General features: G+C 47.8%; 7 protein-coding genes across 7 annotated transcripts; 5 read left to right on the plus strand and 2 right to left on the minus strand.

Annotated features, from left to right (window-relative positions):
• Positions 1-673: 673 nt before the first annotated feature.
• On the minus strand, positions 674-1,606 carry J7337_001341 (uncharacterized protein; the record flags this gene model as incomplete). The annotated part of the gene is made up of 1 exon (XM_044819083.1): positions 674-1,606. One exon carries the CDS (start codon positions 1,604-1,606, stop codon positions 674-676), a length of 933 nt encoding a protein of 310 aa, XP_044686785.1.
• A 1,365-nt stretch (positions 1,607-2,971) lies between these two features.
• J7337_001342 (uncharacterized protein) lies at positions 2,972-7,048 on the plus strand (the record flags this gene model as incomplete). Its single annotated transcript, XM_044819084.1, has 2 exons — positions 2,972-2,996; positions 3,045-7,048. The coding sequence occupies 2 exons, from the start codon at positions 2,972-2,974 to the stop codon at positions 7,046-7,048; spliced, it is 4,029 nt and encodes a 1,342-aa protein (XP_044686786.1).
• Positions 7,049-7,711: 663 nt separating this feature from the next.
• On the plus strand, positions 7,712-8,437 carry J7337_001343 (uncharacterized protein; the record flags this gene model as incomplete). The annotated part of the gene is made up of 1 exon (XM_044819085.1): positions 7,712-8,437. One exon carries the CDS (start codon positions 7,712-7,714, stop codon positions 8,435-8,437), a length of 726 nt encoding a protein of 241 aa, XP_044686787.1.
• A 4,120-nt stretch (positions 8,438-12,557) lies between these two features.
• J7337_001344 (uncharacterized protein) lies at positions 12,558-14,568 on the plus strand (the record flags this gene model as incomplete). Its single annotated transcript, XM_044819086.1, has 4 exons — positions 12,558-12,922; positions 12,993-13,253; positions 13,306-13,525; positions 13,576-14,568. The coding sequence occupies 4 exons, from the start codon at positions 12,558-12,560 to the stop codon at positions 14,566-14,568; spliced, it is 1,839 nt and encodes a 612-aa protein (XP_044686788.1).
• Positions 14,569-15,943: 1,375 nt separating this feature from the next.
• J7337_001345 (uncharacterized protein) lies at positions 15,944-17,750 on the plus strand (the record flags this gene model as incomplete). Its single annotated transcript, XM_044819087.1, has 4 exons — positions 15,944-16,311; positions 16,443-16,616; positions 16,773-16,845; positions 16,896-17,750. The coding sequence occupies 4 exons, from the start codon at positions 15,944-15,946 to the stop codon at positions 17,748-17,750; spliced, it is 1,470 nt and encodes a 489-aa protein (XP_044686789.1).
• A 2,779-nt stretch (positions 17,751-20,529) lies between these two features.
• J7337_001346 (uncharacterized protein) lies at positions 20,530-21,156 on the minus strand (the record flags this gene model as incomplete). Its single annotated transcript, XM_044819088.1, has 1 exon — positions 20,530-21,156. One exon carries the CDS (start codon positions 21,154-21,156, stop codon positions 20,530-20,532), a length of 627 nt encoding a protein of 208 aa, XP_044686790.1.
• Positions 21,157-21,855: 699 nt separating this feature from the next.
• ROK1 (RNA-dependent ATPase rok1) lies at positions 21,856-23,925 on the plus strand (the record flags this gene model as incomplete). The annotated part of the gene is made up of 1 exon (XM_044819089.1): positions 21,856-23,925. One exon carries the CDS (start codon positions 21,856-21,858, stop codon positions 23,923-23,925), a length of 2,070 nt encoding a protein of 689 aa, XP_044686791.1.
• Positions 23,926-25,425: the final 1,500 nt, after the last annotated feature.

The following is a 25,425-nucleotide window of genomic DNA, read 5'->3' on the forward strand; positions in this document are numbered from 1 at the left end:
CAACCGTCACGAATCTCGAAATCATAAAGGAATTGACTTTTGACGACACAGCATTTATTCTATACCGCATGACATATAAGTGGGGCGACAGCAGGTTGATAAGCTGTATATCCGGGTGACAGTGACAAAGGACGTATAGGCTCGGCGAGCCATATATACCCCTGAGGCGGCGTGCGTGGTCGTATCATGCTTCGCAGGCCATGAAGGCAAGGACGGCGTCGGTAGCGCGAAGGGAGGAATTGCCAGTACTCTTTGGGGATTGTCTATCTGTAAGACAGCTATTGTATTTGCATTGGGCTAGAAAACATGGCTTTTAGCTGGACGGGAACGGAGCGGCGGAGTTTATGGGTTCTGGGTCTTTGATAGTTAGATGGCGCAATAGAATATTTGTTCCATCTGCATACACACTCTGCTCCTGACTACGTACCCAGGGATGGTGAATGATGGAGATAAAAGCTAAGTCATAGGTTATTTGCGTCATTGAAACATCGTCTCTGATGGTTGAATATGGCTGGCCGTTTCGCATTTCGTAAAAAAGCTTTGATTCAATTATCTAGTATTAAGGTGATTGCTGTAGAAAACTGGTCGAAGAACTGCGCTTCAGGAGTTTCATCAACGTAAAGTATTGATCTAATTTCTTGTCTTGGAATCTCATAGATCTATCGTTTGTATGCTAGAGGAAAGACCCCTTTGAAAATCTGCCACCAAAATCAGCAGCCTTATTCATCAACTCTCTCCTTTGTGCGGTGCCAATCTTCCCACCCAGAGCCATATCCTTTTCTCGGTCGAATCCCCGCTTACTGGGATCATCCTCCTCTTCCTCAACCTTTTTACCTTCCTTTTCTCGTCGCCCTTGATGCTCAGCGTATAGACTTTTACCTCGTTGAGATTCAATGTTTGCTGCAATTCTGCGATTCCGTTCCTCCTCTTCCTGAGACTTCCCTGGCTTCGGTGCTGTGTCTGTGTTTTTGTCGGCGCGTCCTAGTACCGAGTCATGTAGTCTCTTCAGTTTCTCTTCAGGGGTTTCAGTCCATATTGTCGACACAGTCGAGGGACCAGACGACGACGCTGGCTTGGAAGCGAATTTGCGATTGCGCATCTTGGTTGGGTCGCGCTCTGAGTAACCCGATGCCGTAGGGGGCGCAAGCATCCACGAGTCGCGCTTGGCTGCTGGTTCAGCGGATGGAAGCTGTGGTCCTATCGTGGGTTTGTTCGCTTTGGCTGAGCCTGGAAGTGCAGGGCCGTAATCATCTTCGGAGTCTGAATCTGAGTCGGGAGATGCTGCTGGGCGTTGTGAGATGTCGGCAGGAGGTGGTGCAGGCCCAACGGTGGGCTTTGGTGGTGCTGGGCTTGTGTCAGATTCGGAATCAGACTCGAGATCTATCTCGTCCTGATTCGACGTTGGCAAAGCTGGGCCGGTGGGTGCTTTGGGCGATAAAGGTGCACTGGGACCATAATCATCGTCCGAGTCTTCTAGGTCAATCTCATCTGTATTCTTTGCTGGAGATTCGCTACGGCGATGTTTGCTGGAGTTTGATTCTTCATCATCAGAGGTACGCTTCCGTTTCGATAGATGCGGCGGCAACTGAGGCCCAATCGAAGACATTTCGAGTATGATTTACGAATGACGTTCGGTTCCAGTGTTTCAGTATGTTTATTGCGAGGGGTGTAGCATTTAAAGCTTCGATTCAAGGTGGAACTCGTCGCAAATGCGACGTCCCATCGGTAACAGACGTCACAGCGCAGCCCGGAGAATCCAACGGCCCGCACATGGACCTGGAGTGGGCTGGGGCTTGGTATGTGCATTCGCTGCGCCGCTGCCAACCTCCAAAAGATGGGGCTGCGTAACGAACGAACTACTGACTTACCTACCTACGTAGCTCACCATAGCTTCGTTTGCGCAATCCATACCTTTTTAATTCCCATCTTTTGCAACGCGAATCGATTGAAGAGCCAAGCCTTCGAAGGCATTCGAAAGCCTAATTATACCAGAACAGGCAACTTTTCCACGTTTTTCCGTTGCCCCTCCGACCTGGTTCATCTTATACATTGACTGAGCTCCATCAACAGTGTTGCCATATCGCCAATCTGCAGCTTTACTCCCGCAGTGCCATGATCTCAACGCGGTAGTGCTTGCGCATGCAGTGATGGAATCCAGAGCGCAATGGCCGATTCAGAAGATTTGTCGCTCACGGGAGACGTGGGCTTGGACAATGGCGACACGATAAATGATGCGCCTACGGTAGCAGGTACTGATGTGGATGCTGGTGCTGATGGTTTACTCGAGGACTGCGACGGGCCCGACCGTCATCTTACACCGGTTCCTATAGGAAACGGATCCGTTACGAATAGATATCGCGAGATCATGCAGCAGCATCATCAGGATAGTTCGGATGTGAGCTCTTTGGGTGGAAGCTCTTTACATGGTCTACCAAAGCGTGCTGGTAGCCCAATAGATTCGGTCTTGTCGGGACCTGACGATACGCCATCTATTCAAGTAGGAGCACCAATTCCAGGATCTGGAGCCATAGTCTAACGTTCTAACCTCCCACAGGGATCATTTGTCTCCTTTCCTGGAAGCAGCATTCTCCCGTCTGTGGCCTCCCGTCCTGGCCTCAGCAGTCCCTCACCATCTTTTCGACCTTTCGATCGCCGATTCCAGTCGCGAATCTCCTCTTCGGCAATTAATACACCTCGCTCATCGTCTCCGGCATTTCCTTTTCTTTCAAGCCATAGCCGTAACGTTTCCTTAAGTTCGCAATTCCTCATCGACCAAGCTGACCTAGAGACACCCACGCCGCCATGGGAGGTGGTTCGTTGGACAAAGCTACGGAAGCTCAATGGTCATGCATTCTCTGAGGCAGGGAAACGAAACTTTGGATCCCCAACTTGTCTCGCTGTATCAGCAACGATAGTGCTTGGAACGTCCAAAGGTATCATATTAGTGTTCGATTATAACCAAAATCTCAAAATGATTATTGGTCCAGGGACAAAGGGTAGGTTACAATCCGCTCGCTGCGCTGCATGGAACTGACATGGTTCAGCTGTCGAATCTGGGCCAATCACTGCTATAGCGATATCCGCAGATCATACTACAATTGCAGGAGGACATGCGAGTGGTAATATCTTTACCTGGGATACAGGCCGTGCCTCGAGACCTTTCCTAACAATACCACATTTGGAGCCATCGCAGCTCCAAAATCGTACGGTAGATGGACATGTCCCTGATGTTGCTATCATTCACCTTGGGTTCTTAGGGACCCGCCATACAGCCCTTGTTTCAGCTGATAACAAGGGCATGGCTTTCTCGCACCTAGCGACTAGAGGAACTGGTGCACTTGGGCGAACCGTGAAAACCCATCGGATTCTTGGTCGATATCCGGATGCGCCAATGCCTCCGGGGAAGATGGTCAAGCCTAGCACCGTTCTTGCCTTTGCACCTCTACCTCTGGGCAATGTTGAGTGCTCAACAGACACCCTAGGATTGACAGCTATGCTGACGCCGTATCTTCTTGTTATCGTGTCAACCACGCCAGTGGCCCAGACTCAACACAAGTCAGCGCGGCCTAAGGATGTTCCCCCTCACAGCGCGATGACAGGCTGTTTAGCATGGTTCCCAGCAGTAAAACTGAAGGTTCCTGACCTTCAGACTGGCAGCGACATTTCGAAAGTGAAGCTTGCGTACTGTTGGTCCAATATCTTGACAGTGCTGGATGTAGACGAGTATCCCCGTGAAGATAAGGACCAACCTGCATCGTACAGATTCAAGGCACGAAGCAGGTGGAAGTGCGAAGAAGCGATTGTTGCTGTGCAATGGCTCAGCCGTTCAGTACTAGCGGTGCTTACGATATCTCAGAGAATGATCGTACTTGAAGACAGGAGCATGCGCATGACAGAGGGCTTCGATCTTGTACAAAAGTACATATACCACGCAGACCTGTTCTCGGAGCAGCTGCACACTCTTGTGGAACAACTTGATGAGACCGATTCCTCGATGCATGGCGTCGTAGCTGATGCTTTCTACATGAGCTTCAAAGCGTACAAGGGGAGGATATTTATCCTTGGCTTCAATGAAGTCTCAATTGGCGCATTGTCAAATTGGGCCGACAGACTTATTGCTATGATGGAAAATGGCGACTATCTAGGCGCTATTCAGCTCGCCACTTCTTACTATACTGGCGACGCGGACAAGCTCACCGTTGGATTGCCCGAAGATCCTTCATTACGTCACACTATGGTTCGTGACAAGATTATGGAGATCATCAGTGCCTCTTTGAAGTATGCTTTTGGTCAGCGTCAGAAGGATCCCGAGAGCTACGATGATGAGCACATGAAGCAATTAGCAGAGACCTGTTTCACAGCTTGTCAAGCCGTCGACAACCAGGACTTCCTCTTCGAGGACATGTATGACTGGTACGAGGATGCTGATATTGGAGGCATATTTCTTGAGTGTCTCGAACCATGTATCCTCGAGAAGACCACCACGATGGTGCCTCCAACTGTTGTGAAAGATTTAGTCCAGCACTACGTCAGTCGAGGGTGGGAGAGTAGACTTGAGGAAATGATCTGCCACATGGAGACAGCGACACTGGACCTTGATCAGATAACATTGCTGTGCAAGCAACACAGCTTGTACGATGCTCTGATCTACGTTTGGAACCAGGCACTTGGTGATTATATTACTCCCATGATTGATCTTCTGTCTCTGTTAATACCCCTCATGGTTGATGGGGACTTCACGGCAAACAATCCAGCAGATGACTTTTTCAGCATCAATGCCCTCAAGATTTTCCCATATTTGTCTTACACTCTAACTGGTAGAGTGTATCCAAACGATGAAGCGATGAGTGAAGAGATGGCTACCAAAGCTAAATCTGAGATTTACTGGTTTTTCTTTTCCGGAAGAACTATAACCTGGCCCAAAGGTAGTGGGAACGAGTTTCGTACCATCCCCAACTCTGAGTCGCAGCCATCGTTTCCCTACCTTCGCATGATTCTCAAATTGGATGCCCCCAGCTTTCTTAGCGCGTTGAACGAGGCATTCGAGGACCCTTTCCTGAATGACTCCACCGATCAACACATGAACGGTTCCAGGGGAGACATGCCGGAAGAACAGATCTTTGGCCAGACCATAAACCGGCAATATGTTCTCTCTATCTTGCTGGATGTCATGAACCCAAACGACTTTGCCCCTGAGGATACTATCTACCTGGACATGTTTATTGCGCGGAACCTTCCAAAGTTCCCACAATATCTTCTATTTTCAGGCACAACACTCTCGCGCGTCTTGACTGGTCTGTGCAATTACCCAGGCCTCGACCTGGCTGAGGATGCACAGCTCAGCGCTGAATATTTACTCTCCGTCTATCATCCGTCAGACATGCCTGACTTGATGCCGTTGTTCAAGAAGGCAGGGTTCTACCGTATCCTGAAACGCATATACAAGACAGATAAACAGTATGGAAATCTGATCCAGACGTATTTTGAGGACCCGGAAGACCAAGAGTTGGTTTTCGACTGCCTCGGCGAATGCCTGCGACCTCACTCAGGGCTGACTGGACGTCAGTTTCAGGAAGTACTTCTTGTCGTTAAGGAACATGCACGAGAATTACTTGAACTTGATGCCGCATTAACTGCGAAGACTCTAGTAGAGCAGGGCTTGGAGCTACACCAGCACATGATCAACTCTGCCGAGAATGCATCAGACCTACAACACACATATCTCAAGACATTGCTGGAGCCAGAGGAGCCAACAGCAGATCACAAGCTGGTGGCCGCTCGTGACTTGGTTGAACGTTATGTGCAGCTCATGTGCAAATTTGATCCGTCTCATGTATCTGATTACGTTGGTCTTGTGCAGTCAACTGACTTGAGGCTTGAAAAGCTGCTGCCAACGATGGAGGAGACTGGTGTGATTGATGCGGCCGTTGTGTTGATGGCTCGGGAAGGCCAAGTCAAGGACGCTATGGAACGACTTGTCAAGCATCTCAAGACCTTGGAGTCCGCAATGCATGGACTGTTGACAGGTGCTGAGGAACAGCATTCAGGGCCAAGTCTTGGGTACGCCGCTGAGGATCTTCTCGAAGCTCTTCAGAAGTATGTTCATGTTGGCATATGGTTATGTCGAGGCCAGGCTAAATCATCAACTAAGCAGTCGAAATTGGTACAGAAGAGCCCGAAATCGGCAACTGAGGCACTGTCACCGGACGAGGCTTTATGGCTGAGTCTGATCGACACGTGTGTACAAATCACCAAGACATTGTCACCTGCTCTCAGCGCTGCTGCTGAGCAGAATATCAGCGACGACGAGTTTGATGAGGAGAAGCTAGTGGCTCTTCTTCGCTCGCTGGTTCAGCACACATTCACGGCGCTGCTTACAACGACATCCAGCCAGACGGCATCTCTGTCGGGGTCGAAGCTGGTCTCAAATGCTGGTTCCAGCCTGTCTTTTCTGCGCATTCTCAGGGCGTTCTTGACACAAGCGGCTGCGTCATCCCCAAACTTGGCAGATCTGCGAGGTGTATTGGCGTCCATCTTCTCGGCGTATGCGTATGAGGAGTCCATCCTCAAGCTATCGAATCGCCTGTTAGAGCGCAGTCTATTCGTCAACGTCAATCAATCAGTCGAACTTCGTCAAAGGGGATGGCGCCCAAGAGGATCAACGTGTGAAGCATGCAGCCGAAGAGTATGGGGACCTGGAGTCGCTGGAACGGCAGTCTTCGAGGCCTGGGAGGACAAACAGGCTATTGAAGAAAAGAGAAGGAAAGAAAGGCAAGCCAACGCAGCGGAGCGCGCCAAGGGTGGTGATGGCGAAACGGAGCTCAAGGCCAAGGGTAAGGGGATCGACACGAGACCGTCGAGCATGCTCATCGAGACAAACGCCAACAGTGGCATGGGCAGTAATAAGGACAAGCCTATGGGGCCTTTGGTGGTACTGGCCTGCCGGCACATATATCACCAGAGCTGCCTGGATGAGTTGCAAGAAAGGCAGCAGAATGGAGTGGGAGGCGTTGTTGAGAGAGAGTATAGATGCCCTATTGATGGGTGAGACTTCAAGTTTTCTTCAAGAGAGGACTCTTTTGTACAAAGTGTATGACATAGTTAGATATCAAAGATGTGGATTAATGATGACGACTCTTGGGAATAGCTTCACAGAGTGAGGGTAGCGGAAAGAGGGGTGGCCGAGCTCGAGTGGCAGCTATGGGTAAATGAGTACTGGGTGTTACCCTGATGAGATAGTGGATTCAATCAGATCTAATCAATAAATAATCCAGACCATAAACTACCTATTCATCAGTCCTATTATAATTCTTTCAGTTATGTTCAGTTCAGTCGCTTATCGTTTTAGGTGGTGCGGATAAGCCTTCGGGAAGCTTGAACGTACTAGACGGGCCTCAGGGAGCAAGAAACACCAGACGTTGATAAAGGGTAAGGTATAGAAAATAAACTCAGCGAAAGATATCCTAATCCTAAACTTACCTAATAAAGGTATCCTAAATTTACCTAAGCCTTGTTATCACTTAGGATCAAGGTCCTGAGTTTTCTTTCCTCCCTACCTTAGCTCCCCTGGACGAGGCACTAGAACAGCGCCGTTGTAGCGGGTACCTGGCCTAAACTTGACTGAGTGACGTTGTCACATTGCCCTGAAACTCAACTTTTGACACACTTCAAACCACACTCCTCATACAGAAACAGACAATTCACAATCGGCATGTCACTCAGCTCAGATGACGAGGACGATATCCTCTCAGACGCTCAATCGGCCAGTTCTTCCGGGGAAGACGAAGATTCTCCCCCACGGCAGTTGTCGCAGAATCTGTTTGCGCCTCCGTTTTATGGGCGACCTCCAACGCCTTTGCCCCCTTCACCCTCACTCACATCTCTTCTACGCCCTTCACGGCCAACAACACCAGACGCATCTGATGACGATGCAATCGCGCCTGTACCTAGAGCCGCGCCAAAGGTGCCGACGTACGAATACTACGGATTTGTGCTGTATCTCTTCAGTAGTCTGACATTCCTCATTTACCTCCTCTGGGGCTATCTCCCTTCACCGTTTCTGCACGCCCTGGGAATATACTACTATCCCAACCGATGGTGGGCGCTCGCCATACCGGCTTTTATCGTCATGACAGTGGTTTACATCTACGTAGCCCTCGCTGCGTTTAACACAGAGATGTTGACAGTGCCACTATCGAGTGTTGAGACTGTCGTTGATGGGGCGGGAAAGCTGGCGGAGATTGATGCGAAGGGAAGATTAAGGGGGAGTCGCAATAGGGAGAGAAAGGTGCATGGAGACGGGAGATTGAGATGGAGAGAGATTTGGAGCGAGGGAACGGATGCGGTGATGGATATTCCGCTGGCTGGTGTTTGTGAGGTTTTGTATGGAGAGGGAAGAGAGGACGGTGAAGATATGTATGCCGATGATGAGATCTGACAGTTTCTGTTTATTCGCAACATGCTTAGGATCATGACCTCCATGTTCTGGTTGTGAATGTCTTGAACGTCCAACTACTATTCTCATCGTATCCCAGATCAAACAATAGTATAACAGCAAAAATGAAGACCAAGAGTGGTAACGACACATTAAAAAATACCCCAAAGTTCTTCTCGCCAGGTAAATACCGCTCAGACATACTAAACAGACTCGTAGAGAATGACAAAGGAATGAAAATGAGCGCGACAATAGTAAACGTCTTGATGGTCTATGCTTCACGAATAGACCTTGCAGCTCCATTGATGCCCGTCACTCCAGTGAGCGACTCGCTTAGAAACTCTACTCTTTGTCTGAGAGATTGCAATCTCATAAAAATGTACTGAAAATCCGACTCGGATTCTGTCCACTGTGCGTAATCGGTTGGAACTACGGGGTCGTCAAATTTGATGTGCAACTGTAGCATTATTTGCGAAACATGCTTGATATATCTGCTGAGTCGACTGCATAAAAGTTGGATATTGCTCCACGATGCTTCGAGGGATGTTGTCTGAACATATGCAAAATTGTCTTTTCGCTGTAGAGGAAACGCCATTGTCGATAGAAGCGCATCGTGGTATTCGATCAAAAGCATGTAGTGAGACGCCATGATCTTCCTCATGAAAACAGTCATGTCCAGCTGAGTTGCTTGCCCGGCAGATATGTCATTGTAGCATTCGGTGTAGTAGTGAAGCAAATCGTCATATAGACATTCCCGTGAAGGTCCTGATGTTCTGCTCCGTACAATCCAAGGACTGGGGATAGAATCTGCATATCCTCCTTGGAACGGAGGTGCAGAAAATTCTATAGTCTTGAGCGACCACGTCTCAGATTTTTGGCTGTGGTTTTTGCCATATATGAGCTTTTCGAAAGGGTGGATCGCAGAGGATTAAAACTACAGAATGTCAATTTTACTATTCTCAGACTATGAAAATAAATTAACTTACTCCAGTCGTTTTCATTAGAAAATGTCGTTTTCCAGAATGAACTTTGTCTGTGAAGAATAACTGTAGGCTCCCAATCCTTGCCGAGCCTAGTCCTCAGGGCGTCTCTCCCAGATTCTGCACATCCTACGCTGAACGCCCCGAACTCTTCACGAAGAGCTCGAATGTTGTAGTAGCTTGCAGTAAATGATCGATTCCCGTCAATGAGTGAAGGTAAGCACGGTGCTAAATTGGGCTAATAGGGCTATTGCAGATATGTCGACGTTCTCTTATGAGTGACAAAGAATATAGGATCGACCTGGAGTTGGTCACCTAAAAGTGCTATAACTTCTGTGTTTAAGCCTTCGACAAGATAGATCATCCGATGACTTTGGCCATCTTGACGCAACTTTCGCAGTTGAGAGAAATGATTTCTCAGTTGTGCAACATGAGGGAGTTCCGTAGGCGACAGCATTTTGCCTTGACTATCCAACTCGAGAACTGCTGCTCGAACATGCTGTCTATCGCACATCATGATAGCGCGGTTGCGTCCATCAGGCAACTCGAGATTGGGCTGTCGAGAACAGCTCTGCTTGATGTAATTGAGATATGGACCATCGGCTGATAACCAGCTGCCGTTGTCATCCTTCGTTCGGGGCGTGGAACGAGCTTCGGGTGCTTCTGTTACAGGGCATTTTATAGACATGTTGTATATACACTGTGTCTGTCTGTGTAATAAATGAGAACTTCTCCAGTCTTGAGTAAGGAGTCGGTACATATAGCTGCGGCTGAAGGGATGACTAAGGACTGTAATCTGAAGGTGAAGAGAGCTCTGACTGGCTACTAAAAATGATGACTGAGTCTTTAAATGACTATGACTCGGTTGTATTGGTTTATGGTGATTAAGTATTGGAGCATATGCAATGTAATGGATGTCTTCCTAGGTGCTCTGGTGCTCCTCGATTGATCGACTGCCTACCCTAGAAATAATACAAGAATATGGCATGCCAAAGCCTCGAGATCTTGATGTAAGCGAGTCCATCTTATAACTAAAATTAGCAATTAGTGTGATGATTAATATGAGATAGTTCAATACTAATCATTTGAGTTCTTTAACAGAGTGTGTTGATTCCACATGCAACTGTTGGGAATTCTTTTATAACATTTCCCTGTGTTAGTAAAAGAATAGGCTTATACAATGCATGTTATGCATCTTGCTATGTCCTTTCGTAACTATTATGCACACGATGCAAGTCACTGACTGACATGCGACCGTCCGTGCTATCCTTACTGTGATACATCATTCATGCTTCTGAACAGGAAATAAGTTGATGTACCGTTCAGCTCAAGGTACCGTCTTAGTGGTTCGCGCCCCGAAGCTGCAGCCTCTGATCCAAGGACCTGGGAAGCAAGCACCTCTTGTTTCATGACCAGGACAAAAGAGATGAATGGTTTGGCACGGGCCAGATGAGTGAGACCTGCAATTGCATGTGCAGCGTAAAGGAGGCAGGAAATACAAGTCCGAATAGCAGCTTGTTGCTACGGAGGGTTGCTGGGAGACCTACTATCCAAGAGCTTGGACGGAGCGTAACAATGTGAGGCATCTTGTCTTTGGGAACAAGGACCAGATAATGCACGACAGAGTCTCGAGCCCAGAGGCCGGTGACTTCCCTTTTGAGACCCAGTTGCCTTACAGCTGGTTCTCAATGCTCACAATGGCAGTGCAACCTGCCAGGCCCTACCTCATGTTTAAACTACTATTGCGGAGTTCGCTAGGAAACAACCGAATCTCCTTAGCTTAGCTGTCTAGGATCAGATAGATAGCCTTATGAGCTAGAGACTCTGAGATTCACGCTACCTCGTTGCAACGGATAACGACAGAGGAAGAGGCAGGATGATGCGATGTTTCACGATGATCTGATATGAAAAGTTTTCATAAGTTAAGATGGTCTGTGACCGTTACCACCCAAGGAATACGACAAAGTGTGAGTGGACAGTCGCGATCTGTGACTGTCTGGATAAAGCGTGCTGAACCATCTTGCAGCGTTGATGTCAACACCCAAAACAGATCACCCCTTTGTCCTCACCCTGACACGTCAACGAGGCAAAAACAAACTAAACCTGTCAAGCAGATTTTATGAGACAAAAGACGGTGAGCTGATCATGGTGCCCGCAAGAGTGACAGCCTGGCCAGCTGTCAAGGAGGCAAGATTGGTACCATTCTCACCTCATTTGGGACGAGCTGAAACATTTCCATATATAGCAATTAACCCTAGTAGGCTTCTAGAGTCTTCTCATTGAAATTCCTATCTTAATTAAATTAGCAGACTGAAACTCATAGCAAAATCCCTTGTCTGGCCTATATAGAGGCCTCATGTGTGGTAATGAGACCAATAATATCTCTTTAGGAAGAGAAAAAAGCAAAGGTTCTTTTAAAAAAGGCACACTCAGCCTGTTATGGTGGAGTGGAGTTTCTACATTTTTCTTATTAAAACCCCTGCTGCTGCGGTTTGTGAATATGCATGTTGACTGTTGGTTCTGTGAACAAGGCGACAGTCTGGTTGGACAGAACAAGTTACAAAATGTACCATCGAATTTTCTGCTCACTGTGCAAGAGATAAAATGGATCGTAGTTATATGGCAAAAACAGTCGGAACATTATGAGTAATTTGAGGTGGTTGTTAAGAAGTTGATCTTTCAATACAATGACATTGAGAATGGGTCAATCGAGCGACTGACACTCTGAGAAATTGAGCCGCGCAACTGGTACAAGTTATATAATTGTGAGCTAGGGGGAAGCATTCGAGGTGTTGCTGAAACTGAACGTAAGTTTCTATCGCGAATCTGCCTCGTCACGTACCCCCAGATGGTTCGCGGATCACCCCTATCCTTCCGTGGTCTACCGATGCTTGCCCCAGAGTTCGAGCGTAAGTTCACTACAGATCTCACCTTGTACCAAATCGGTCCAAAAGCTTAGTACTTACCTCAGATGAGCTGGTAGGATGTTTACTGAGTACTCAAATGTGATCCTGTTCCTAATAAGGCAATCTCTCAATCAGTCTATCAGGCAAGATTCGTCCCCGACCTGAAAAGCGACCTACCTACACATAAAGAGGATGCACAAGTTTGCCTCAAACATATATATTTCTGTCGCCAACACTATGGAACCAGTCGAAGGTCAGGGAAGCCCCCATAAAGTCCTTGACAGACTCTTCAAAACTACAAAGACTTCCACTATCCCCCATCTCACAGAACTTCGCAAGGCCCTGGGCTACGGCAACCCAGGCCAAGAACAGGACATCGCCTTTAAAAGGGCAATCAGAGCCCAGATCGAGTCTTTTGTATCCCCTAGCACCAAAATACCTGCATACAAACTCACCAAGTGGAGGTTGCCTCTTCACCAGAGAGGACTCCAAGAGGTCACCAAAGACTTCCTCGATACCAAGGGAAAGGGGCCTGAATTCTGGCCTGCGAGGCACGACTCCGTTAACACCAGGTGCCTTGAGTATTCTAAAGACTCTTCTCGGTAAGTGCTCTGACCCAAATGGACTAAGCATAGAGTATTCCCCGACATGAGCTATCACTGACTCAAACAGGATACGTCGTCTCATGATCAAAGTCTTTTGGCGTGCAGCCCGAGAGTACAAGCGAAACAAGCCCTCAAACTCTACCACTACGAAGCTATCATCACAGCCTAGCGATAGAGACACCTTACCTTCAAAACCCCTGGATACGCCGGCTGACGACAAACACCAAGTCCTCGATAACAACTCGCATATTCTCAAAGGCCAGAATATCGACAACCCTATAGATGTTGAGAGCATGCAGTCCGGAACCAACACATCAGGACTGTCCACGTAAGAACATTTCTACCGCCTCAGAAGTACGGCTGTCTGACATGGTCCCAAGAGACGATCACTTTGCAGGCCTTGGAATTGCTTTCAATTTTATTCTTGGTGCACAGCGACAGGATACGCCTGATGAGAGCTCAAGCTCGGAGCCCTTTTCGTCTTCACAATTAGTCCCTGACACAGAGGGAACTATGATGCCTATTCCCGAGGAAGCAGAGAGCGCGTCCAGGACAGACGTGTACGAAGTGCCTCCAAGCCCTCCAGAGGTCACTGAAACTGTTAGTGTATTCTATCAAGTTCATCGTATCGAGACTAAATCTTTTCATAGGCACAGAGTAATGGCAAGCGCCCGGTCGAGCCAGACCCCGATGATCTCAGCCGCCAGGCCAAAGTCCCCAGACAAGATGCAAGCACGTCTGCGAAACCGACACGCCAACCTCCAAAGAGTACTCGAGGTGGCAGAAAGTCACAGAGCTTACGTCCCGAAGTCCGAAGCTCTAAAAGACAGAGAAAGCCAGTCTGTCGACCAGGAGCTGCTACAGAAGAACAGATTCAAGCTGCTGAGAACCCGACCCCAACCTCAACTCCGTCACCTCCCCCAGCTGTAGCTGGACCTCAGCGCAGAAGTAATGCGAGCCAAAGCAAACAACCCTCGACCACCACTAATGATTCCACCTCAAGAATTTCAGCCGGGGAAACACAAGGCCAATCTCCAACCGGAGCTATCAGAGCAGAGCTAGCTCGCCAGGCTGAAAGGCAGACTACAGAGGCAGCTATAGCAGCGGGTGTAGACCAAGAACTAGATGCCCGCGGTACGTCTACCACTGACCTCTCCGCTAAAGCTCAAGGAAAGCTACCTGAGGTGCCGGTCAGGAAAACCCCAACGGTTCAAGCTGGGCCAAGTCGGGAGCGGGCCGCAGAGTCTACGGTCAGACCAGAGGCCAGTGCTGTGAGCCAACAAAGGAGCCGCTCTGGGAATCTGGACCCTGACGATACACAGCGAACAGTGCCGCATGGACGTGAAATAGCCATCGTCATAAGATCCAACATAGCTAATGGCGTTGACTTCATGTCTTGGAAGCCGTCATCTTTCTTATTCAACATGTCTCTTGCGGATGTGGCTGAGGAGTTGGGGTTGAGGCACGGCCGAACCCTTCACATGTCTCTCAGAGGCCGAATATCCAACTTGTGTGAAAAGTTCGAGCCCGGCGACGAAGATGGATTTGAGTCCTTCAAATATGAGTGCCTGGGAGTTATTATGCAGCGACATTCTGGTGCTGCATCTACTATTTACTTTTCGGACAAGCCAATTTCTATCTGAAATGGACTATACAGTCTCTAGTTATTATGGATAGATGGCATGCGAATTCGTTTTCTTTCTTTCTTTCTTTCTTTCTTTCTTTCTTTCTTTCTTTCTTTCTTTCTTTCTTTCTTTCTTTCTTTCTTTCTTTCTTTCTTTCTTTCTTTCTTTCTTTCTTTCTTTCTTTCTTTCTTTCTTTCTTTCTTTCTTTCTTTCTTTCTTTCTTTCTTTCTTTCTTTCTTTCTTTCTTTGTGTTTTTATGGTATTATATTCTATTCTTGGGAAATTGGCGGATTAACGACTTTTAATGGTTTGACGGGTATGAAACTGTCAACAGGGTTCTGTTCTGTGGTTTTTATCTTTTATTTCCTTATCAAGCACCAGACTTTTGTAATAACACATTTGTATAGTAACTTAGAGCAGTTGATAGAAAACCAGGAACGTGATTGCATATGTATTTATGAGGTACCCGAGCACGCGTTTCTCAGGCTATGGGGGACAGTCACTGGTTGAACCAAGATCAAACGATGCAGTCTGACTTTGGCGCGTTAGTTAACTTAGCAGCTCGAATGTCGGTAAAGTGTTTGATACTGTGGAAAATGGTGGCGAACACCTAGTGGAACGGGTGGTTACGCAATGCAAGGTGCCGTGGTCTCGCAAGGGTACATACAGTAGGAGGGCCTCCTGGGAAACAAAAACAGGGAAATAGCTTATTAGGTCGGGTTTGCTTTTTGTTGTGGGAGGGAAGAGAAAACAACAGAAAATTGTGGCTGCAGAACATGGAAGATAAGGACAGACAGTGGTGGCAGGGCAACTTTCAACAATGGGTCATAATATTACACAATGCAATATTCATGCACGATATGTCACAATGAATTGTTTTATTACAGTCATATTAAAAAGTCTGGCTGAATGCGTTATCGATTCCTAATAAGAAATCGGGTACTCTATTACATCCGGCCGTCGCCTGATCCGCGCGCGACACCATCAGGTGTAATAAGCGACGGGAGACATCAGCCAGCCAGCAATCAGCAACCAGCAACCAGCAACCAGCACCCAGTAACCAGCATCATAGCGTGCATGGCTAGTGTAATATTTTGCTGTAGCTGTTATATATAGGCAAGACCTGGCCCCGGCATTTGAATAACTTTCCAGCAAAGGCCCGCTGATCTGACTGTCGGTGGCCGTAATGTGTGGAAAGTTACCATGCCTCCACTGTAACATTCCCTGAAGACCCATGCTCCTTTTCTCTGAGGCTCTGACAGGGGTATCGGAATCTGGGGTTCGCAGAAGCATCCAATCTAACTAAATAACCTAACCCCCCGTTTTGCCGTCCCATTCTTTCATTAATCCTGTTCTGCAAATCCCTGAATTGTCCTCTGCGTACGTTCTGATCATGACCTCAAAGAAGAAAGGTACCGCGCGTCGGTCCGGGCCATTCTCATTTTCCTCTCGCACGAGGACTACCAAGGACGTGCCTCCGATCAAGAAACTGCTCGGCGAACTTGGGTTTGGCGATGATGCTGATAAAAAGCTCCTCAATGAGTTCAACGCTGCTCGTAAATTTCACATGAACCGCTTCTTAGAGGAAAAGATCATCGACGACAAAGACATATTGGAGTGGTCCTCCGAGCCATGCAAGCAAAAGATTCGCAGGCTGGCCAAAGACTTTCTTACCAGACACAACTATGGCCCTCGTTTCTGGCCCGACGAGGTTTCTCCTGCAAACACCAAGAACTACCGTTATCCACAGGATTCCCAACAGTCAGTCTAGTCTCTTCTTGTTGTTTTTGACGCGTCTTAGATGGATGAGTAACTGACAGTCAGCTTCTGTCTATTCTGTATAGGATCATCAAAACATTGACCATGCTGTTTTTTCGACAGCTATACAACAGAAGATCACACAATATAAAGGTTCGCAAAGAAAAGAGGCGTACCAATCTCTTCGAGCGAGGTGATGCGCCTGACGAGCCTATTGCCCTTGATCTGTCCAGCGATGAGTCTGATTACGAATACCAAGTATTCGATCCCCCGTCATCCCCGATGTCTGGTGAATCTTACCTCAAGAGGTGAGCTATTGACATCAATAATTGTGGTAGCTATATTTGCTAATATGATGATTTTAGAGAGCCTGCTGATTCTCCGGACTTACCTTCACTTGAGGAGATAAGACGTACAGTACAGAGCCAGACTATACCCTCAAATACTGTGACGTTGCTACGTAGTGTAGTTCAGGATGAGAATGAGAATGTTAACTCGGAGGCATCTCATGGATCTAGCCAACCCTCAAGAACAAGCGTAAGAATTCCCTTGATCAATGCTGGCACCACTCTACTGACTTTGAAAAGCCTGTGCTGGCAACAAAAAGGCCTCTATTAGAATCAGAGACGTCGCCGTTGCGTACAAAAAGCCCGCGTCTCAACGGTTTTCGTGCACCCACAGCCGACCCGGTCTCTCAAGGTCCCAATGTTCGGCTTGAATCAGTCGCCCGAGCAGTTTCTCCCAGACAAGAGCTTCGCAGGTCAAGTCGAAAATCTGTTCCTGCGCCTGTTGCTCCCATGGGTGAAGGATCAGGGACGAATGAAACCCAGGAACAATCATCAGAAGCAGAGAGGAATACCACGGATGAGATCGTCTGTGGGTTCAAAACTGCGATACGATCAGTTCCACCTACTGGAGAGAATGGCAGTTCTCGCATTTCTGAAAATGAAACGACAGCTACAGACCAGCCGCCTGTAAAGCTTGGTTCTACGCCACTCTCTCAGAAGGATACTGCCACGTCTGGGCCAGATATCGAAGAGCTCAGCAGCAATTCGTATGATACAGCTGCGGCACGGCGGTTACTGAGCTCGCATCTCCGTGGGCATACTACAAATACTCCTACCCCTCTACAATTCTCTTTTTCCTTTCACGATGGTAGCCACGGCGACCCTTTCAGCATTTCGGCGGTCGAATTCTTCACAATGACCCTTGAGCAGTTTATGGACGTTCTGCCCATGAACGACAAGGAAATGATAGTAGGGCTGTGCATACGCCAATACGGGCCCAAGTTCTGTCTCCGGCAAGTGTATCTGTACAACGAAGCTGTCTTTGGGAACATTCGTCAGCAGTTTCTCCGTTGTATTGAGAGCGATACACGAGATGTGAAGAACCATGGAAAGAGGCTGGACTACGAGATCAGTATCGAGCCACTTAGGGATTAAGAGATGGATCGATGAATGAAGGGAAGGAATTTTTATAAGTCACAAATCTGCGGCGTTGACTTCAAAACTCATCAATGACGACACAAGTCCCCGAGATATTAGCAACGTGCTCAATGACGCCCTGACCCTGCGCTGGAGATAACAGAGCTTGAAACATTGGAAACATGGAACGGCAGACGAGGCGATGCTCTTACACTAACAGAGAAGTGGAGATTAGTTGGTGGTCATCATCGTGTCCTCGGGAACATTCGAGTTCGTTTTTGGGATTCCGTCGCCTGCGGCATGGCTTGAATAAGATCGTGATACAGTCCTATCGGGTTGGTCAAGATTCGATTTGATCCTTCGGTGAAGTGATCTACCAGCTGGGGATTTCGACCGAAACCACTACAACGGTAAATCTTTCGCCAGAATAGACGTGCTTCAGCACATTCACCGTCAGCAAGAGCACGGGGATTGTGACACTCGGTGCTGGAACGATTTTTGGCCTTAACACAGTCATGAGTTCAAATAATGTTATCGTTATTATGCTAGAGAATACACATTTGGTGTAATCATTTCAGCAGTGCCCAGCTGTCGCAGTCTGTCTCTCTGCAGCACCATAACAAGGCGATCAGCGGTGGTAAGGGAATATATGAACTTAATGATAAGGAACGAAACCATTTTGGATAAATCATTGATACATACCTAAGTCTTAGGGGCTTTTGGCTCCATGCCTGCATCTGTTATTATTGGATATGGCGCCCTGACTCATGGAAGGTCCGAGGCGCCTGCCCTTGCCGCCCAAGGGCTGCTCGATAATAGTAATGACTTTTTCGTGACGTGAACGGCTTGCCCGGCCTTGTTTTCTCGACAAACTTCGAAAAGCTCTCTTCAAGGTGATAGTGGCACCTTCCAGAGGATCAACTCGCCTTTGTATTTTGAGATGCCTTCTAAGGTAGGTACACCTGGCCCATACTGAAGCCTCACTACCTTATTGATTGATTCTCAGAGTCCCTATCCAGTCTTCGTCCTTACATCCATCACAAGACGATATCTTCGACACAATCAGTCACTAACAGCAAGGCTACTTTCTTTAATCATCATAAAGCACTCTTCAGAACATACAGAGTTTAAGCGCATTTTCTCAAGGCCACATCGCTAGGACTGTTTCAATCCAAGCACCACCGCAAAACCATGGCAAGTTCTTCTGACCCAAGCCGAACCTCCCCCAAGAGAAGCAGATTCTGTCCATGTCTTCCCCCGTTCTCGAAGAGCTCCCCCAAGAACATCCCTCCCCAAACGGCGGATATCGTGGGAGAGCCTAATCTAGCCAGGAGCCAAGGCATTGACCCAACTGTACGCCCAGAGCATTGAGCAATTACAATTCTGCTTCACTGAGTACTGACGTATCTCTTAGCAGTCAGAAAACAGTTTAAAGGACATCAGAGGACCTGGCAGCCACGACAAATCATCGTCATTGCCTCGCGATAACACGGAAGAGGCACCCAACATGGCTTTGGAGAAAACAATCAACAAGGGCGATCCTGCGCCAGATAACGCCAATTCTTCACCCATAAACCCGCAAACTTCAGAAAGTAAACCTTCATTCAAGCTTGTCGTCACGGGTCACAATGTATCTTCAACGAGTGACCATGCCCAAAGTCAAGATCATCCTATCTCTTCTCCGGCGGAAGCTTCAAACAGTAATGCAAAACCACCAAAGATTCCAGGGCAATCCATATCGGCTTCTCAAGTTGGTCAGCAGCAGTCGAATAATCCTCCGATCACAGAGGATTTGGGAATTCAAGATAGCCAATCAGACGTGGGGGGAGGGCCTGATATACCTATACCAGAGTCCTTTCGAGATGAAGAACCATATTCTTCTTGCCTAAACGAAGAGGATTATGGCAGAGAAGAAGATTACGACCAAGAGCAAGATTACGGCTCAGAGCAAGACTACCACTCAGAGCAAGATTACGACCAAGATCAAAAGAATGGCAAAGAAAAAAAGCATGGCAAAAAACAAAAACCTAGCAATGATCCAACTGCCAGTGGCCGCTCATCTCCTGACTCTACTGCTTCAGACCTTGTATCTGACCGCCTGGTCGCTATCGACTTCACAGTCTACCGCACCGAATAGTACTCGAGGTATCAATGGTGTCCAGCACGAAGCTTCTTTAGCATGTCACTTGCAGAAATTATAGAAGAGGTGCATTTCGAAAAACATAGCGGCATAACTATCTCCCTCGAATGTACTGTTGGGGAAGAAGATCTGGTATATCGACGGAAAGCTCGTACTGAAGAGAGGTTTCGTGTGTTACAGCAGAGGTTAAAACGTCTTATTGACACTTTAAAAGACGAAACTCCACCAAACAAGAAGGGAGATCCAATTTTCGAGATAGTCATCGAAAGTCTTGGCTCAAGACGTTGGACCTCTTAAATTGATGTGTGATCTTCGGGCAATCCTGGACTCAGGAGAGCTTGAGTTCGGAGGCAGCTACCAGCATCTTAGTTGAATCGTGAGTATTGATTGCTTTGACATGAATGTATCAAGAAGCTTACATAGGTAGCGGATAATAAAGCGTTGTTTGTCACATGATAAATGCCTTATTATTCACCTCATATTGCGTACAGATTCAACTGAATGAATGACGAAAGATTTCACATAGATGTTTAATGTGCATGCAACCTGTTGTTCAGATTTATGATGTAGCTCCTTTAGGCACGAATCACCAAACAATACTCCATTCATCATGTAACGCCTGTCCATTTCATGCAATCATCCATATCATCAAACCGTTTAACCAGCAAACATACTAGTGAGCTCCCAGTCGCCACTAGCAAGTTGCCTCCAGGAGCTAGAACATGTAGCCTGAACGGTCTGCATGCCAAAGTTGCCATCTCCTTGGTCAAGTTGGCGGAAGAGGATGAGCTTGTAGCCAATGGCAGCCGCCATGAGACCAATCTCGACGGGCTGGGGGTCGTGCATCTTGTAGGCGAGCCACTCCTCACAGTGCTTGATCTCTTCCTCTAGAGAAGGATCAGAGTCAGCGGTCCGGGGGACAGGGTCGCCGAAGAGGAAGCGGTTCGACATGACGGCGTCCTTGGCGATGTATTTGAGGGCAGTCTTGGGCTTATCGCAGAGGGCACGCCAGAGAAGGGTCTCCATCTCCTTGACGGCGGAGAGGTTACGGCCTTTGATGGTTTTGAGGTTCTCCTCATCTGATTCCTCATCTGCGTCGTGTTCCTTTTGCTTGCCACCACCGTTGAAGAAGTCGGAGCCTTCGATGCCGGATACAATGCTACCATTTTGTTGGCGCGGGGTAAGTTCCATGCCTCTTTGGCTGGAGGGGCCACCAAATTTACTTTCTTCTGCGTTAAGCCCGTGAGGTGAGCGATCGTTGGTGAGACCAAGCATAGTCGGCATGATGGCGGTTGTCTGTATTGATAGAAGAGATATGTACTAGTTTGAAGATCTGATCTGCTTTTAGATGCAAGAGTAACAATGCAAGGCAGAATGGGAATGGGGAATGCAAGACATAAAATACAGAAACACAGAAGCAGAAATACCAAGTTCCATGTATTTTCCATGCTTTCGAGTTCTAAATCCTGATTGCTGGCTATCCTGGCAGCCAAAGTGACGTCAACCTTGGGATACATTATGCTCATGCCCGCAGCAAAAAGTTGGATAGGATTATGACGGAGATCGACACTAATCGAACATGTCTTGCTGTATAGACCAAGAGTTTAATTGGATGAGATATCCCCCATAATGGATCACCCATGGAGCGTTCCTGATGCTCAAAAAGTATGCAGCTGCTAACAATTTCCCATCGATCTTGAGTCGGGGATTTACTGAACCACCCATAGCGCCCACTAACACTAACGAATGGTGCCTGTAACCTTAGTAGATCTCAACGGCTGTGGCGGTGCTCCAAGCGTGGCTCATTTCACGACAGCCACATACTGTTCACCCACCCCCACTATCCGCAATGATTTCCGTCAAGCCGACATGCATGGGCCCACCAAAATTTCTGAATGCAATTCTCAGTTGCTAGCACTTTTCTTCACATAGGATCTCCAGCTCAACCACGCGTTATAGCGCATACCCTTACTTTCATTCATAATGGATATTCTCAAAGTTCTATCCCGTGGAACCAAAAAGACACAAAAGAATAGCCAAAACTCTAGCAATTCTTTGCAGAAGCTGCCCTCGGCTGGTACATCCACAAACCCTCAGCTCTACCATGATCAGGTCCGCGGCCAGAAGCGAAAGCGAACAAAGAATGAGCCTGAACCCGAAGCTCACGATGAGCTCCCCGAAGTCGACTTCTTTGCCCCAAAGCCAGAGCCTGTAGCCAAGGCAGCTGTTGAGACGGCGGAGCCTGTTCAGGTACCGAAACCTACACGACCGTCTCGATTGTTGAGTGAGGACGAGTGTCGCCAGCTGCTACGATCGCATCGATTAAAGATTACTCTCCTGTCCAAGACGGAGGATCAGCCCAAGGTCAAGAAGAGCAAGAAAAAGAAGAAGTCTGCTGTTGAAGTGAAGAAAGATGGAAAGAAGCAGCTCTTCCCGCAACCTTTGGACTCTTTTGGCGAGCTGCGTAATGCCTACGGTCTCTCAAACAAGGTCGCCGATAACCTTGTTTTTCAGGGATACCGAGTTCCTACTGAAGTTCAAATGGGCAGTCTTCCTCTTCTCGTTAACCCCCAGGCTGCCCTAAAAGACGAAGATGGACTGGAAGCAGGAGTCGATTTCCTTGCAATCGCCCCCACGGGAAGCGGGAAGACTATTAGTTTCTTGGTTCCCGCTATAAATAACATCTTGTGCAGGCGGTCGCGGCAAAGCCTCGGCGATATCCACGAACTCGAGGCGATTATTGTTGCACCAACTCGCGAATTGGTGCATCAGATTGTTAGCGAAGGGCAGAAGCTTGCTCAAGGAACTCGACTGAAGGTCGTTTCAATGAAGAAGCATACGCAACTTTCAGCCGAGCAAGTGGATATGGCGGAAGACGGCTCTGAGGATAAGGAGTCAGATTCTGAGGATGAGGAGGATAAGGCAGACGACAAGCCCGAGCAAATCACGAAGGCTGATATTCTGGTCACCACGCCCTTCCTCCTACTAAAGTTTCTTACTTCGGGACCTCCAAGCACACAGAAGGTTCTGCCTACTGTGAGAGACTTGATATTGGATGAAGCGGATGTTCTGCTTGATCCTCTTTTCCGAGATGCCATGATGTCTGACTGGACGGCATGTACAAACCCCCACTTGAGGGTGTCATTTTGGTCCGCTACGATGGGCTCAAACATTGAGTCTATGGTTACAGAGAAGTTGACTTCAAGAGCACAGTCGCTGGGTATCACACCGAGGCCCTTTGTGAGGCTCGTCGTCGGTCTTAAGGATACTGCTGTTCCAAACATTGCACATAAACTTATATACACTGCAACCGAGCAAGGTAAACTACTGGCATTGCGCCAGCTGTTGCACCCTACGGCTGCTGATGATTCGGGCCCTCCTCTGCGACCCCCTTTCTTGGTCTTTACACAAACAATTGACCGAGCGACTGCTCTGCACGAGGAACTGCAATACGATATTCCCCTTGAGGCTGGTGGTGCGGCAAGAATTGCTGCCCTCCACAGTGGTCTCACAGACTCTGCTCGATCTTCCATCATGCGCAAGTTCCGTGCTGGAGACATCTGGGTTCTTATCACAACAGATGTGTTGGCACGAGGTGTAGACTTTGCCGGAGTCAACGGTGTTGTCAACTACGATGTCCCCGGCTCCAGCGCGGGCTACGTCCACCGCGCAGGACGAACAGGCCGAGCAGGTCGCGAAGGTGGCGTGGCGGTCACATTCTACACCAAGGAGGACATTCCCTTTGTCAAGATGGTCGCCAACGTTATTGCTGCAAGCGAGAAGCAGGCTGGCAAAACAGGAGATGAGGCTGGGGTACAAAAGTGGCTCCTAGATGCTCTCCCTAATGTTGGCAAGGCAGACCGCAAAAAGCTCAAGGAGCGAGGTGTGGAAGCGCGCCGGAGTGGAAGTAAGGCCAAGATTACATCCAAGAGCGGGTATGAAAGACGAAAGGAGAACAACCGCCGTGGTGCTATTGAGGGTAGCAAGAAGAGGAAATTGCAGGCGAATGAGGACAGTGGTGATGATGGTGAATGGGGTGGTTTCGATGACTAAGGATATGTATTACCATAATCTGGAAACGTTCGCATGGAAAAGCATGAATATCTGGAGATAGAGGGTCATGTCATCTGGAGCTCTGAAGACCATAAAAGCAGAAAAGCTTGGACTTGCGAGTCGAGTTTGACGGTTAGTTTTACTTATAGCTAGTTCCGCTTAAGGCATAATATGTCTCAAAATAATGTGATATAGAGGAGACTTCTCATGGAACTCCCGCCTTTTTCATGAATGTGTTGACGGAAACGTGAATTCTCATGATTAAAAAAAGATGGAAATATTCAATATGGGACATCGACTTGCTGAGGCCTCCGTATTGATGAGTTGTTAACTATAGTCCTGGCTGAATTGAGGCCACGCAGACCCAGTAAGACACGATTGAACGGCGAATACTAAGAATCAGCCAGGGCTCAAACTAATGTCTTCGTGAGTTAACAGAGAACTGTATCTGAACGGTCGGTGACCATCTCAACAATTGTAACTAGATGGCTGACTGACGTCTTTCTGCATCGTTGAGGGTGAAATAGTGATATGCACATCTCCACTATCTAAACGTGACATTAATAATTGAGGGGGGGTTGGAAATGTACTAATAGGTCAAAAAGAGCATCTCGAGTCAAGCAGCACATGGACATTCCAGAGACCGACTTTTCTTCTTAACAAAGACATTCTCATCGTCTTCATTGTTCCGTAGGTACAGAGTACCTTGGGCAAAAAAAAAAAATTAGGGGACACGCCAAGAAAAGCCAAGATTAGACAAGCGTTGGCCTTTCTTGGTGTTGCAGGGGAACTGGCCACACCCACTTTCTACTACCAACCTGTTTTGTTTCGACTAATGTTGATGATCATTTGTTAGTAGTAGTAGTTGATGCTGGCCACGTCGTTATAGTAGCTGTGACTTGGTTGTGTGATATTCGTTGATATTCATGAGGCCCATCACTTGTATCACACAGATCTGCCTGTTGTTACTCATCATGCGAGCGAGAGAATCACACAAAGTTAAGACAGCAGCTAAATGCAATCTTATATGTCGTCTCGGCGTCTAACCAAGCATCCTGGCCCCCAGCCTGCAAGAGACCGGCCCAGAGCCAAGACCGCTGCGCCATCATCCACGCGCCAAAGCGTGGCTCTTTGTGATGCCCTCAACTTCCCAAAGCAGCATGGCCAGGCCGTTCCCTTTATTAACCACTATCAATAAGTCATCTGACACCTGTAATTGGCTAAGGCTCTAGAGTCCCCTCGTAGCCTGAAACAAATACACCACCAACCTATCTTGGCCATCTTTTTTCCGTACACTATTAGCTACGCTTGCTAGCTAGGCTTGGTTGTACCAGGAACAGAATTGAGATCTGCTGCCCAGACTCGGAGGTGACGCTGGGCTCCTTTACCCCTTTGAGTCCTCAACAGTCGTAGTGTATGTGTATGTGTGTGTGTGCATAGTAGTTGTGTTTTTTGGATCCTCTTTAATATCGCCCATCTCCCCACTGAAGGATGGAAATC

Source organism: Fusarium musae, chromosome 1 (assembly GCF_019915245.1).
Source record: "Fusarium musae strain F31 chromosome 1, whole genome shotgun sequence".
Lineage (NCBI taxonomy): Eukaryota > Fungi > Ascomycota > Sordariomycetes > Hypocreales > Nectriaceae > Fusarium > Fusarium musae.